General features: G+C 48.9%; 1 protein-coding gene across 3 annotated transcripts in view; it reads left to right on the forward strand.

Annotated features, from left to right (window-relative positions):
* The window catches only part of GATB (glutamyl-tRNA amidotransferase subunit B), a 93,195-nt gene that overhangs the window by 27,458 nt on the left and 51,245 nt on the right, over positions 1-14,492 (forward strand). For all 3 annotated transcript variants that reach the window (XM_040251463.1, XM_040251466.1, XM_040251465.1), the window contains exons 3-5: positions 7,929-8,042; positions 10,351-10,549; positions 11,276-11,398. In XM_040251463.1, the coding sequence (XP_040107397.1) occupies positions 7,929-8,042; positions 10,351-10,549; positions 11,276-11,398 (436 nt within the window). The remainder of the gene's footprint in view (positions 1-7,928; positions 8,043-10,350; positions 10,550-11,275; positions 11,399-14,492) is intronic.

Raw genomic sequence — 14,492 nt, forward strand, 5'->3', positions numbered from 1 at the left:
CAGAGGCCGGGCTGGTCGAGGCTGCCCTCCCCAGCCCCACTCGCTGGCGGTAGGGTGAGCACCAGCCCGAGGCCACCTGACCGTGCCAGGAGGCGGAAGCTGCTGGAGAATGGGATCCCGAGTGAGGAGAATGGGCCCTCTGGCGCTCCGGACCCAGGAGGTGTCCTTGCCCTCCATCCTGACCAGTCCTGGGGAGCAGAACTGCTTCGAGGGCAAGAGAATAGAGAGGTGCCTTGGAGCTGCGGGGCCGACCTGTCAGACCACACCCCTCCTCTCTGAACAAGAACTGTTTCCTGGATGGGTGTTTGATTGTTTTCTCCCCCCTTTTGTGAAAGAGGGATTTAAATAAAAGAGAAATTGTAGCATTCCCTTTGTCCTTTTCCTGAGGCAGCACCAGTAGGTGTAAAGAACATATATGTTTATATGGGTATATTTAGATAAATATTTAGTATCTGCATAAAGCTAGTAACTCTTTTATTTTTGGCCATCTTGTGTGGCTTGTGGGGTTTTAGTTTCCTAACCAGATGTTGAACCCAGGCCCTTGGCACTGAGAGTGACGAGTCCTAACCACTAGACTACAAAGGAACTCCCAAAGCTGGTATCTTTTGATGGTAAAAGTCACTTAAAAAAAAAAATTTCTTAGCAGTTTCAGCACGCTTAGTCATCAGACCTTGAAGTGTTTGTGTTTGTTTTGGGTGATGACAGAAGAGCTCAGTGGTGAGAAAGAATGTGGGGGTGAGGCAGTGGGGAGCAGCTTTCTCTACCGTAATGAAAATTTATCTGTGTGGGAACTTTCGCTTTGAATATGAATCAGAGAGAGTTCGTGCTTTGAGACAAATTTATGGTTAGCAGTAAAATAAAGACCCGTTTTAGTGCCTTATTTTTACTTAGTAAATCTTAATTACTTTCTCTCTATAAATTAAAGCATTTACGGTGCTATATCTTAATCATCCATCAGGTTTGTCACATGTAACATTAATTTCATAGAATAATTGCCACTTGGGCTTTTTGTAAAACATCACCTCAGAGTCTTTGTTTGAATGTGCCAGAGGAGTCGCCAACTGGATTTTCAGTGAGTTACGCTAGTTTTGTCACGCTGCCGCAATTTTTTAAGGAGGTCCTGGTAGCCATTGGACTGACTTTGCGTATCATAGTGCCGTGGGCTCACCAGTTGAGGCTTAAGGAGGAAGGAGAGAGATGGCGTGAACTGCAGGCTCTTCTGAAGACTGTAGTTTTACCCCTTTGAAGTGCATCACAAATATTTCCTGGCGTAGGTCCCCAGGACTGACTTCAGTGAGTAGATTTTTTTGTAATCAGTGGAATTTCACATAAATGTGCTAAAATCCTAGGGATATTTTTATCGACTTGAGTAAGGTATGCAGTCTTTTTTGTTCCATTATCTTCTTAGCAAATCCTTTCCTAACGGTTGATGTCACCTTAGAGTTCTGTGCAGCCCACGTTGAGTTATCACAGATGCTCCTTATGCATTAGGGACATTTCATGATTCTTGGCTCCCAGTATGTGAAACAGGAGTCAACAAGACCTTTTTTGTTGTTAACTGGGCAGACTTGAGAGTGACATCATTTGATCAGTTAGATATTTATCAAAAGAAGACACAGAAGTGAATACAGACTTGGATGTGGCTTGCTGTGTGGTCACGGCCTGCATTTCCGAGAGCCTCCGCTCACCGTTCCCCTGCTCTTCAGGGCATCCTGGGGTTGGGGGCACGCTGCCCCCACAGGCTGGTCTTCCTGGTGTCCCCTCTCGCCACCCCTGCTGCTGGCTTTTGACTGGTTAGGCAGGAGGCTTTGATGAGAGACTGGTGCTGGGAGGAAAGCAGCAACAGAGAGCCTCTTCTTCCCTTTTCCATCCAGCAGTATCTCTGGTAGTGGAGGGGTCACGCCCGTGGCTCCTGCCACCGAGACGGGTCCACTGGGTTTCCAGCATCCTTTGGTGCCCCTGCTGCCAGTAACGCTGCTCCCCACCACCCTGCCCCTCCCTCCCTGGGGCATGAGTGGCTTCTTGCCGCTGAGAATCTTTTCAGTTGCCTCTTTGACATCCTAGCCCGTCTGTCATCTGTGTAATAAAGTCTCTGCATTAAATCTCGTCTGTTCTACGTACTGAGTGGTTTCTTTTTTCCTAACACATATTTTATAAAACAGTTTTGCTTTTATTTCCTAGCTTATGGAGTTTGGGATGTTGATAAAAGGGATGCTAAATTATTCACTACCTCAGTTAATGTTTAATCAGCTGGCATGGCGTTTAGATAATAGGGCAAAGAAGATAAAGTGACTTGACTGCCCTCAGGGAGCTCAGTCTGGCTGGGGAGCCAGTGCTTTTCCAGAGGGCGGGGACCTGGAAAGGAGGGATGCCTGTGCAGGGGAGTCTTGCCAGGTGCCAGGATCTTGCTCAAGTGGATGAGGAGGAAGGGTGTTCCCAGCAGAAGCAGCAGTTTGTGCAAAAGCATGTCATGTGTCTGGCTGTATGAGCATCTCTTGGGTTAGGGCTAACCCAGAAAGGTGATCGGGGCCAGAAAGGTGATCGGGGCTGAACCTCGAAGAGCCTTGAAGACTCATCAAGCACTTGGTGTTTATCCTTTTGGTGGTGGGGAGGCGGGAGAAGGGTTTTAACAGGAGAGTTACTGAACGGATTTATCCTTTAGAAGAATCAGTTGGTACAGAGGCAGGGGTCCAGAGGTAAGTGTGGAGGTGGAGAAACATGGCCAGGCGATTAGTGCAGAAGTCTTGCTTGGAGGGGAGCATGTTTGAATGGAAGCCTGAATTAAATCAGAGGATTTAGGAGGAGGGAAATAATCAAGACATACTAAAAAGTAGGATGTGAATTACTTGATCGTTTATTTTAGGTGTATTGGGAGTTGTAGTTAAAAGAATGATTTTTATACTCACAGGTCAGGAAATGTCTGGTTAGGCCAAGTAAGTCTTAAAACTGGAAGCCTGCTTCTCACATTGGGGTGGCAGCCTGTCCTTGGAAGTCTTGTGATGTTTCTGCTGCCTTCTGTGCTGGATGTGTTTTAGATTGCACCCAAGTTATGGTTGCAGCTCTACTTATTTTGCAAACAAGTGGAACAAGTGATAATCCTTTTAAAAGCCATTCACTGTCTCCTCAGTCTGTATCCTTTTCCTGGCTGTGATATGCCCGGTCTGTCTCTTCTGGACATGACATATATTGACTGTCTCATCTCCTCCGTCCACGTCTCATAGGTTTCTTAACTTCCAATTAAAGGATCAGCTTTTTGCTTACGTGATAAATTGTTTCATGGGTACTTGTGTCTAAAGGTTTTGAAAGTCCAGTGATAACGCCTCCCCTTCTGCTTGAGAAGAACTCTAGGCCCACTCCCGCTCCAGCCGCCACATGCCAAAGCCACTGTGTAAAACACATGTGTACGGAGTGTTTTACAAAATTCAGAGAATACAGTGCTCACCTTTTTAGAGTTAGACATCTGAAAACAAGCCTGTGTACATAGAAACCGGCAAGAAGAAAGTTGCTAGAAACAGTATCTGCCTCTCTGGAAGGGTTTGGTTTGAGCTGCTGCTAGAGAATTACGGCTCAGTGTTAGCGGGCTTGAGCGCCAACACTCAGGCACCTCCTTCTTTAAAGATTTGCAGTAAGAGTGTAGTTGACAGTCTGGGCTCTGGGGTCTGACGTCCTGCTTCTTGGTCACCTGGGGCGAGTTACTTAACCTCTGTGCTTTCCTTCATTATCTGTAAGATGACGATCACGGTGGTGCCTGCCCTAGGACTGCCGAGGGGATTGCCTGGCACCTGCGTGTGGTGTGCCCAGCCCACCTCCTGACATAAATAGCGTGCAGTCAGCACTTGCCGTCGATGGTTCCTGAAGCCAGAGTGAGCTGTGCTCAGGCTCCGTGGAGAGAGCTGTGCTTTGTGAGTGCCAAGGAGCATTGGTTTCCTTCCACAGGGAAGCTGCTGTGGTTACCCGTGAGCCCTTCTGTAGTCACTTTATGTGAATTGCAAAGAAAATTCTGGAACTTGTATCCTCAGGACACGTTCGTCTTCGGAGTTTTTTCATTCCTCTTTGATCTTGTCATGTGTGATTGGTTGTCGCTTCAGGGCACTTCCAGAAATAGGTCTGAAGGCCAGCGGGTGGAAATAACAGCCTAGAGGAGACAGAGGCGTCAAGGCCTCTCTGAGACCTGCCCTGGATGCCCGTCCCCTCCCTCTTCACTGGAGCTCAGCACACATTCCTGAGCACCACCACCTTTCATTCTCTGTGGGGCTCTGGGTCCAAGGGGGCACAGGCCGTGCCCGTTCTCATGGAACCTGGTTCAGGGGCAGAGCATGCACACACGTCTGACCCACCATGATGCAAGCACAAAGGGGAGCTTGTGGAAGGCCAGCAAGGCACACGGGGAGAAGAGTAAGGAAAGTCGCCCAGACTTGGTGACGTCTCCGTAGATTGGGAATAAGAACAGGGCGGCCAGCAGTCAGTATTGTTTGTACAGGAGAGCTGGACCAGGGATCCATGGGCGGGGTATGTGTGTGAGAGAGATAGGAGATGGAATTGAAGATGAAGGCCAGAGCTAGACCATGGCAGAGCCTGGCCTTCCCGTGTGTGTGTGTGTGTGTGTGTGTGTGTGTGTGTGTTAGGAGATGGAATTCAAGATGTGTGTGTGTGTGTGTGTGTGTGTGTTAGGAGATGGAATTCAAGGTGTGTGTGTGTGTGTGTGTGTGTGTTAGGAGATGGAATTCAAGATGTGTGTGTGTGTGTGTGTGTGTTAGGAGATGGAATTCAAGATGGAGGCCAGAGCTAGACCATGGCAGAGGCTGGCCTTCCCCGTGTAGACATGGCAGTCACCAGGTGATTTTAGGCCAGAGGACACTAGGATTTGAGCCTTTGTCAGCACTGTGCTCCTGGGGAAGATGAACTTGCAGAGGGTGGAGGCCATGCCAGCAGGCTCACGTCCCCAGTGCCCATTCCTTGAGGCCAGCGGCAGAGTCCTGTGTCACTTGGCACCCCTCAAGCCTAGTACTGTCTGTAAAGACATTGAAGACACTGTCTGAAATAAAGACAGCCCCAGTTGAATTTTCCAATTCTGCATCCTCTCCTCAGAACATGCTGACCTGGACCTCCATCTGTCACAAGCAGCTTGACTAGGATTGTAATAAATTCTTTATTCTTGGCATTCTTTTAACTGGCTCTCTCTGTTTACTAGCCCCTCTGTGCAGCTGTAGTGTGGTGATGATGGATGCTTATAGTCCTGACCCTGAAGTGCTCCAAGCCTCCTAAGTCATCGAAAAAAGATTAAAGTATATTCAATATTGCTGTAATGTTTGTGTGTTTTACTGCATTCTTATCCTTTGGAAATTGATGATGGCTTATCAAGTGCCCAGGTATCCGTGCACACACGGGGAGAGTGAGAGTCTGTGATCACCCATGGCTCTCCACTCCCCCACAGCACCAGGCACGGGGTGTTTATTAGCAACACACACTCAGAAAGAAGCAAGCAAAATAGACCTGGGTGCTCTCCAGGCCTAGAAAGAGGGAGCAGGTTGGTCCCAAAGGGGCAGACTGGGCAGAGACGAGAGAGGAAGCGGTGGTTAGAGAAGAGTGGGGTGGAAAAGCAAGAACTGACAGGCAGCCAGTCCTGCAGTCTCCAGGCACGCCACGCTGCTGCCCAGCCCCAGAGGGGCGAGCCTCGGGGCAGGACCCCAGCTTCAGGTTCTCGGGCGCCTTGGCCCAGATCAGATCTGCAGGCGTGAATTTGGCACCAGCTCTATTTATATTGTGGTAACAACTGTTCAGTAAAACGCCAAACATTAGCAAGTGAAAACATTGATAATTAGAGCACCCTGTGTCTCCCTACCCCAGCGCCCCCAGCACACACATCTTCTCATGAAAACCATTATTACTGCAGAGCTGACAATATTACTTGGCTCAAAATGAAGAGCTCTGAATAGAAGCTGTGAGACAGCTCCATTTTGTAACCTGGCTTCCCAAACCAGGCCTGGGAGGAGGATTTTAGGAGGGAGGTTTGCTGTTGGCTTTTTCTTTCGGGTGGGGGTCTCTGAGGAGGGTTGTATGTTGGAGCAAGTAGAGATACCTCTCACATTTTCTCATACAGGTCTGCATTTAGACTCTGCCTGTATGCTCAACAAGTCCCACCTGCTTCCGGGTGCTTGGTCCCTGCACCATGGGGATTCTGTCTGGCACCCTCTGGGCTCGGGCACGTGTGGACTCGAGCTGGCTTTATCGTTTGCCTGCTCTGAGGTCTGGGCAAGTCTCTTGGTCTTTCTGGGTCTTTATTCCTTTTCTGATATGTTGGAATAGTACAAATTCCTTCTTTACAGGGTTGCTATGAGGTTGAAATAAAATGGTGATTGTGAAAAACCTTAATCAGAAAGCTCTACATAGATAGAAACATACTAAGTGCACTAAAGAACCTCATAAATATTCTAATGAAAAATAGGAACATATTGCAAGAGCAAGCGCAGTCCCCAAAACTTTCCCTGAAGCAGAGTCGGGAAGAGGAACTGTTTATTGACTTCCTGCCTAGAGTGGCTGTGATTGTAGCCAGCTGTGACTGCCCACTCTGCATGGTAGACGTTAACTCTCTCTCTCTCCCTGAGATGGGGAACTGGCTTCCAGGCCTGCAGCTGTACAGACACACAGTGCAAGAGGGGTGAGGGCCTGTCTGACTCCACATCTCAATACATTTTTTCCTTATCTCTAGTTGTCCACCTTATTCCAGCCACTTATCCACCCAGAGTTCCGAAAGCTGTTTCCTTCCTTTGGGGCTGGAAAATTTGCTAGCCCTTCCTTGGTCTTTTGGTCCTGAAAGCTGGACAGGGTGGGATCCAAAAGGTACTCGGAAGCCCCGGGGGCAGCAGGTGAAGGGGAAGCGTGCCCAGCCCCACCTTCTGGGGGCTCAGCCGGGCCTGGACCCAAAGCAGGAGGCAGGCGCGCAGCACTTCCCAGCCCTGGGGGAGATGGCTGCAGCCCTGACGGTTCCAGAAGTGCATTCTCTCTCTCTCACGGTGTTTCCAAGCCTCACCGAGGTTGTTTGGAGAGCTGCTTCTCAAATCCTCCTTCAGGAGTCACTGCCTCTGTGTGTTCTGAGTGGCTTCTTGTTCTGCTAGCAGTGGGATGAGACTGATGTTACTCCGTGTAGTAACCTCTCTCCTGAGCTTTGCCGGCACCCTCCCTGTTAACTTTGATGTCGTGTCAGGTGTTAGGGGAAAGGACCCCAGCTGCTGCTGCTACTAGATCACATCAGTCGTGTCCAACTCTGCCACCCCACAGACAGCAGCCCACCAGGCTCCCCCGTCCCTGGGATTCTCCAGGCAAGAACACTGGAGTGGGTTGCCATTTCCTTCTCCAATGCATGAAAGTGAAGAGTGAAAGTGAAGTTGCTCAGTCAAGTCCGACTCTTAGTGACCCCATGGACTGCAGCCTACCAGGCTCCTCCGTCCATGGGATTTTCCAGGCAGGAGAACTGGAGTGGGTCGCCAGTGCCTTCTCCAAAAGGACCCCAGACGAGGCAGTTATTAAGTGCCCACCACCACCACAACTTCATTTTTTTTAATCAACTTTCCCCAATTTGGGCTTCCCTGGTGGCTCAGATGGTAAAGAATCCACCTGCAGTGAGGGAGACCTGGGTTCAGTCCCTGGGTTGGGAATATCCCCTGGAAAAGGGAACAGCTACCCACTGCAGTATTCTTGCCTAGAGAATCACATGGACAGAGGAGCCTGGCAGTCTACAGTCCATAGCGTCGCAGAGAGTCCAACCCAACTGAGCCACTTTCACTCACTTCCCCTATCCCAGACACACTGAGTTGGCTTGTGAGCTAAGCTGCCCACAGGATACCTGTTGAAGGGTGAGATCGCAGGTCCAGGGAGGATGTCCACAGGGAGGCATATTTGTTCAGACGGTGGGTGTCCTGTCCCCGCAGGTCCTCAACAGGCGGTGCGTGGAAGCGGCCGTGATGACCGGCCTAGCCCTAGACTGTCACATCAACAGGAAGTCCTTGTTTGACCGGAAGCACTATTTCTATGCAGACCTCCCTGTGAGTATGCTCTGTCTGTCTGTCCACCCCTCTAACCAGGGCCAGGACTTGGCTGTGGGGGGCTGCTGCATGTGTTCTCAGCCAGAGCTCAGTCCAGCCCTGTAGGGGGCCCAGCCCAGCTGATGAAGCCAGTGCCCCCCAGTGTGGACCAGATTGGACGCTGGGTCCTGACTGCCAGCTCCAACCAGGAGCCTTGTGCCTCTAGGGGCTTGTTCGTAATTGACCACAGAGGGAAGGCAGCCTGTGCTCTCAGGCTCAGCCCAGCTGTGGGGTTTGGTGTTAATTGCCAGTTAGGACAGAAGCCACCTCCGTGCAGCGGTCAATGCATCCTGTGGCTCGGAGGACAGGGAGAGCATCCCTCTGTCAAGATGGGTTTCCCGGTAATAGGACCATCTCCTCTGCAGACATGCCTGCCATCCCCAAGGACCGCGTAAGTGGACGGTAGTAAGCAGAAACGTGAACCAGAAGCCTGGACGGATGACAGTAATTGGCAAAGCAGTAAACCCGATATTAACGTGCCTTCTCCTTAAAATTAGGAAGTTTTTTTCTTTATGAGAAAAGCCAGTGTGAACTGGAGCCAATTTTTCATAGTATTGAACTGAACCAAAACTGTAATGTTGACTGGGTTTCCCAAATAAAGTTTGATTTGCTCTGAGGCTCTGATGGCGAGTGTGGCCCTGCTTGAGGTTTAGGCAGTCAGCAGTGTTGATACTGTTTCATATTATTCTCCCGGAACTGAAGGTGGGGGCGAGCTGCTTTCAGCAGATGCAGGCAGGAGTGGAATTAAATAAAAAGTACGACGGGAACCTGAATTCTCTAGTTGCTGCTATTTTTCCCCGCTGACTGCCAACTTTTTAGCAAGTTCCACTGCTTGGTAGGGAAGAAAGAATTAAACTGCGTTTATTCATCTTTTAAGAGCGATGACGAGTTTGGTTAAGGTGGGAGGTGTAGCAGTAAGCAACTGAAAAATGAGATGCTTTATTTTTTTTCTGCCTTCTGATCTTTCTGGCCCAGGTAGCTCACATAATCTGGAGTTAGTGTTGCCAGATATTACATGGGACATGCTTATACTAAAAAAGTGTTCGTTTTTATCTACACAGTTTATTCATAGTATCACAGTTTCACTGAGCATCTGTATTTTAGTTGGCAACCATACCCAGACTTTAATTTTTACAGATTAAGACTTGCTGTCTTAGCACAGAAAACAAGGTGGCCTAATGCAGTGGTTCTCAAAGTGTGTTCCCCAGGCCACTAGCCTCAGCGTCTCCTAGGAACATGTCAGAAATACAGATTCTCAGGCACCACCCCAGACCTGCAGAGTCAGAAACACTTCAGGTGGGGCCAAAAGATCTGTGTTTTGACCACCCTGCCAGGGGATTCCAATACAGCTTAAGCTTGAACGGGGCTGGCCAGGAAGCCAGGAACACAGACTCTGGAGCCAGGTCACCTGAGTTCAAATCCTAATGTTGATGCCTACCGGCTCTGTGGCTTTGGCCATGGGTCCTTAGTCTCTCCGTGCCCTGTGCTTTGTTCCTGGGGCTGCCCTGAGAACTCAATGGCGTGAAGCGCCGAGAACGGTGTCTGGGGACGCTGCATCAGTGTCTTCCTCTGTTCTTTGCCGTGTCTAACCTGCCCTCTCTTTAGTGTTCATGCATCTGAAAGAGTCCTTCCTGCCCACTCAGAAGGTGGCGAGGGAGCGCTGGCAACATCCATCAGTGTTTTAGTACTCCGTGCTTGCTGTTAGTGGAGCGTGAGTGTCACTGCATTTTCTGGCTCGAGGAACAAGGGAAGTTGGGTCAGGGAGCGCATCTGACATGATCGGTTAGCTCAGAGAGCAGGAACAAAACCAGCCTCACTGGAGCTGGCAGCTGCTGTCGGCTGCGCTGAGACGCGATGGCAGGGTGCTTAGCCAGCACTCCCAGTAAGAGGGTCTGTCAGGAGCCCTGTAAGCAGATGCAGGGCTGAGCTAATGAGCTAAGTGGAAACAGTACCTTCTTTTCTCAGAGGCTGCAGACAGAGATGATTGTTAGTCCCCAGAATGGTACTCTGCAGGGCAGAGCGAGGATCCGTGTGCTTTACTGCTTCATTTTTGGGGCCGTGGGGATGGGGGACTCAGAGAAGTCAGAAGAGGCCAGGCTAGATTATGGCAGCAGTGCATAGACTAATTATTCGTCTCGTTTTCCTTTTTTTGTTGTTGTTGTGTTGTGTTTTTACGTAAGCTTGTAGTTTTAGGACATTAAAAGGAGTGATCAGCTGGTTCCCAGCTTTGACTTACAGACTAGTGACTCTGGCCCCCATTTGCGTGCAGGCGGGCTACCAGATTACCCAGCAGAGGCTACCGATCGCTGTGAATGGGAGCTTGGCATACAGCGTCTCTGTGGGGAGGAAGCCAAGTCAGATGGTCACCAGGACCGTGAGGGTGAAGCAGATCCAGCTGGAACAGGATAGTGGCAAAAGCCTGCACGATGACCTGCGGTCCCAGACGCTCATTGACCTGAACAGGGCAGGTAGGCTTGGGGACGCTCTGTCTTCCTTCCTGCCACTGCCCTTCCCCTCCAGGGTTTTCCCAAACCAGATGAGGAAACAGGCCCCGGAGGTTGACAGATGGGTCAGAATATCTACATTGGTGTTGGCAGAGCTGATTAGCCAGCCAGGTGGGGACTGTGGTTTCTATGGACTGGCTGCTGCTGTTGCTAAGTCGCATCAGTCGTGTCCGACTGTGCGACCCCATAGACGACAGCCCAACAGGCTCCTCTGTCCCTGGGATTCTCCAGGCAAGAATACTGCCTTCTAACCCACGCCTAAAATGAGATCGACATCACCACCTAGTCATGAACCAAGCAGCTTGGTGTCGGAAGCAGACATTAAAAGAACCGAAGTTAAAAATTCAGAAGTGAGGGTAAAGAGAAGTGAGTCGCAGCCCATCAACAATGTGTGCACGCTCCATCGCTCAGGGTCCAACTCTACAGCCCCACGGACTGTGGCCTGCCAGGCTCCTCTGTCCATGGAGTTCTCCAGGCAAGAATCCTGGAGTGGGTAGCCCCGCCCTCCTCCAGGGGATTTTCCTGACCCAGGGAGCAAGCCTTATGTCTCCTGCATTGTGGGCAGGTTCTGTGCCGCCGAGCCCCTAGGGAAGCCCGTCAGTGGCTCAGGGTTTCCCTAAAACTCTAGCCTGATGTGCCTGGGGACCGAAACTAGAGAGTCCAGTCAGGCTGACACTGTCTCTCTGGTAGGGATCGGCCTTCTGGAAGTGGTCCTGGAGCCTGACATGTCCTGTGGAGAAGAGGCGGCCACAGCTGTCAGGGAGCTGCAGCTGATTCTTCAGGCCTTGGGGACCAGCCAGGCGAACATGGCAGGTAAAAGCTGCAGAAGAAGCTCGCTCCTCTCCCCCTTCTGCCTCTCTGCTCCTGCGCTCTCTTCTCACTGGAGTGTAGTCCTCTACATCAGCTATAGTGGGATTGTTTGTATCCTTTCTCAGCCTTTTCTACCTCAGGGTGTTTTCTCCCCCTTAGAATTTCCCATGGATTCTTTTCTGAGCCCCTGACCAAAAATAAACACACAAACAGCAGCCCTACAGAGGCAGCTGAGCCCCAGAGTGTGAGATTAGAAGTTGAGGGACCAGAGGCATCCTCCTGCTTCTTGCATCAGGATGCCGTGAGAATTAATAAAATAATGTGTTTGAACAGCTTCATCAGCCTCAGAGAGAAGACAGCATATTTATCCAGAGTAGCTCTTAGCTTGTGAGTTCTGTGTGGACAGTGCTTAATTGCTACTTAATGCCTTTCCTTTGGGTCTTTTTCTTTTCTGCCTTTTGTACAAAGTTTTCATCCAGATAAAACTGAACCCAAATTGTATCAACTGCAAACCAAGGCTATGATTTCACAAAACTTTAACTTTGAGATAAAGTTAAATGCATTTATAATTTAAATTATATTTCTTAGATATACGCAATAGAAATGTAATAGGGAGTTAAACAGAAGAAACAGTGTGCAAATTTGGGATCAGGGAAACTATACATTTTAAGTGTTTGCCTATTGGATATAAAGATCACAAGTTTTGGTCAGTTTCTTTATTGCCCCTCCTATCACTGCTCTGCCCATCCTTATATCCCCATGCTCGTCCCTTCTGTGGTTTCCTCCTATTTTCTGTTCCCAGGGTCTTTTAAAAAACTGCCGCTCACAGAGCACTCCCTGACAGTGTAGAGAAAGGGAGCAAGTTCTTTGTCTGCAGTGGGTTAATCCATTGCTCTGTACATTGGTGTGTTAGTCTAGATTTTTCAGAGAAACAATAAATATGTGTATGTGTGTGTGAGAGAGAGAGATATAAAGAGATTAATTATAAGGAATTAGCTCATGTGATTGTGGAGGCTGAGATGTCATAAGATTTGCAGTCAGCATGCAGCGGGAGAGCCAACAGTATTATAGTTCCAGCCTGAGACTGGAGGCCTGAGTATCAGGACAACCAAGGGTGTACGTTCCAATCCGAGCCAGAGTCCAAGGCAAGGCTGCAGTCCCAGCTCCAAGGCAGTCAAGCAGAGACAGCAGATTCCCCTGATGCTGAAAACTCAGCCTCTGCACTAGTGCTAAATCAAGTCTCAGAGAGAGAGTTTCAGGGGAAATCGAAAAGAATAGCTTGATGTTTTGTTTTTTTTTTTTTTGCCAGGCAAACAGGTGAAACCATGTAATTCAGACTGGGACTTGTGCCCACAACCTGGCTATAACCCTGACTGGGACTTGAACCCACGCAACCAGGGACTCAAAATCTGGCGAAAACCCACAGTGTTCCAACTAAGATCACACACCTTGTTTTAGGACTTAATGAAGGTTACCTGTTCTTAGTTGCTCAGTCTGACTCTTTGTGACCCCATGGATTGTAGCCTGCCAGGCTCCTCTGTCAATGGGGATTCTCCAGGCAAGAATACTGGAGCGGGTTGCCATGCCCTCCTCAAGGGGATCTTCCCAACCTAGGGTTTGAACCCAGGTTTCCCACATTGCATGTGGATTCTTTACCATCTGAGCCACCAGGAAAGCCCAATGAAGATTAAGGTTTAGGTTCTTGATGTCTCATTGCAGAAAGAATTCCATGAGAGAGAAAGTGATAGGTAAGAAGTGGATTTATTTAGAGAGAAACACATTCCATAGACCAGCTATGGACCATCTCATGAGGTGAGAGGGACATTGAAATATGGTATAGTTAGCTTTTATGAGCTGGGTAATTTCATAGGCTAATGATTAGGAGGATTATTCCAACTGCTTTGAGGAAGGGATGGAGATTTCCAGGAATTGGGGCACTGCTCACTTTTTGGTCTTTGATGATCAGCCTAGGAACTGACCTGGCACCTGTGGTTGTATAATTTGGCTTGCTCATGTGTTACAGTGAGCATACACTGAGGCTCAGGGTCTAGTGGAAGTCAAATTGTCCACCATCTTGGACCTATTTGGTTCTAATCAGTTTATGTTGACTTCCCGGGCTATGTCATTCTTTCAAGGGTTGTACGCCCCTGTTTCAGGTGGATTCATGCCCCTCAATACTGTGTGTCCTAACCTGGGAGGATTTGGTGAAGAGTTTTACAGCAGTAATTGAAGGGTGGGACTGCTGACAAGGAGCTGGGTGTGTGCAGGGCCTTGCTCCTTTAATCTAGCCTCAGGTGATCTCCTGATGAACTTCTGTGGTTCTCAAGGTTATCAATCTCATCACATGGACCATAGCCTTGTCTGACTCAATGAAACTATGAGCCATGCACTGTAGGGCCGCCCAAGATGGACGGGTCATGGTGGAGAGTTCTGACAAAATGTGGTCCACTGGAGAAGAAAATGGCAAACCACTTCTGTATTCATGCCTTGAGAACCCCATGAACAGTATGAAAGGCAAAAGATAGAACACTGAAAGATGAACTCCCCAAGTCGGTAGGTACCCAGTATGCTACTGGAGATCAGTGGAGAAATAACTCCAGAAAGAATGAAGAGATGGAGCCAAAGCAAAAACAACACCCACTTGTGGATTGACTGGTGATAGAAGCAAGGTCCGATGCTGTAAAGAGCAATACTGCTTAGGAACCTGGAATGCTAAGTCCGTGAATCAAGGCAAATTGGAAGTGGTCAAACAAGGTGGCAAGAGTGAACGTCGACATTCTAGGAATCAGCGAACTAAGATGGACTGGAATGGGTGATGTAATTCAGATGACCATTATATCTACTACTGTGGGCAAGAATCCCTTGGAAGAAATGGAGTAGCCACCATAGTCAACGAAAGAGTCCAGAATGCAATAATTGGATGCAGTCTCAAAAATGACAGAATGATCTTTGTTTATCTCCAAGGCGAACCATTCAATATCATGGTAATCCAAGTTTGTGCCCCAACCAGTAATGCTGAAGAAGCTGAAGTTGAACGGTTCTATGAAGACCTCCAAGACCTAGAATTAATACCCAAAAAAGATGTCCTTTTCATTAT

This window comes from Oryx dammah, unplaced genomic scaffold (genome assembly GCF_014754425.2).
Source record: "Oryx dammah isolate SB20612 unplaced genomic scaffold, SCBI_Odam_1.1 HiC_scaffold_12, whole genome shotgun sequence".
Classification (NCBI taxonomy): domain Eukaryota; kingdom Metazoa; phylum Chordata; class Mammalia; order Artiodactyla; family Bovidae; genus Oryx; species Oryx dammah.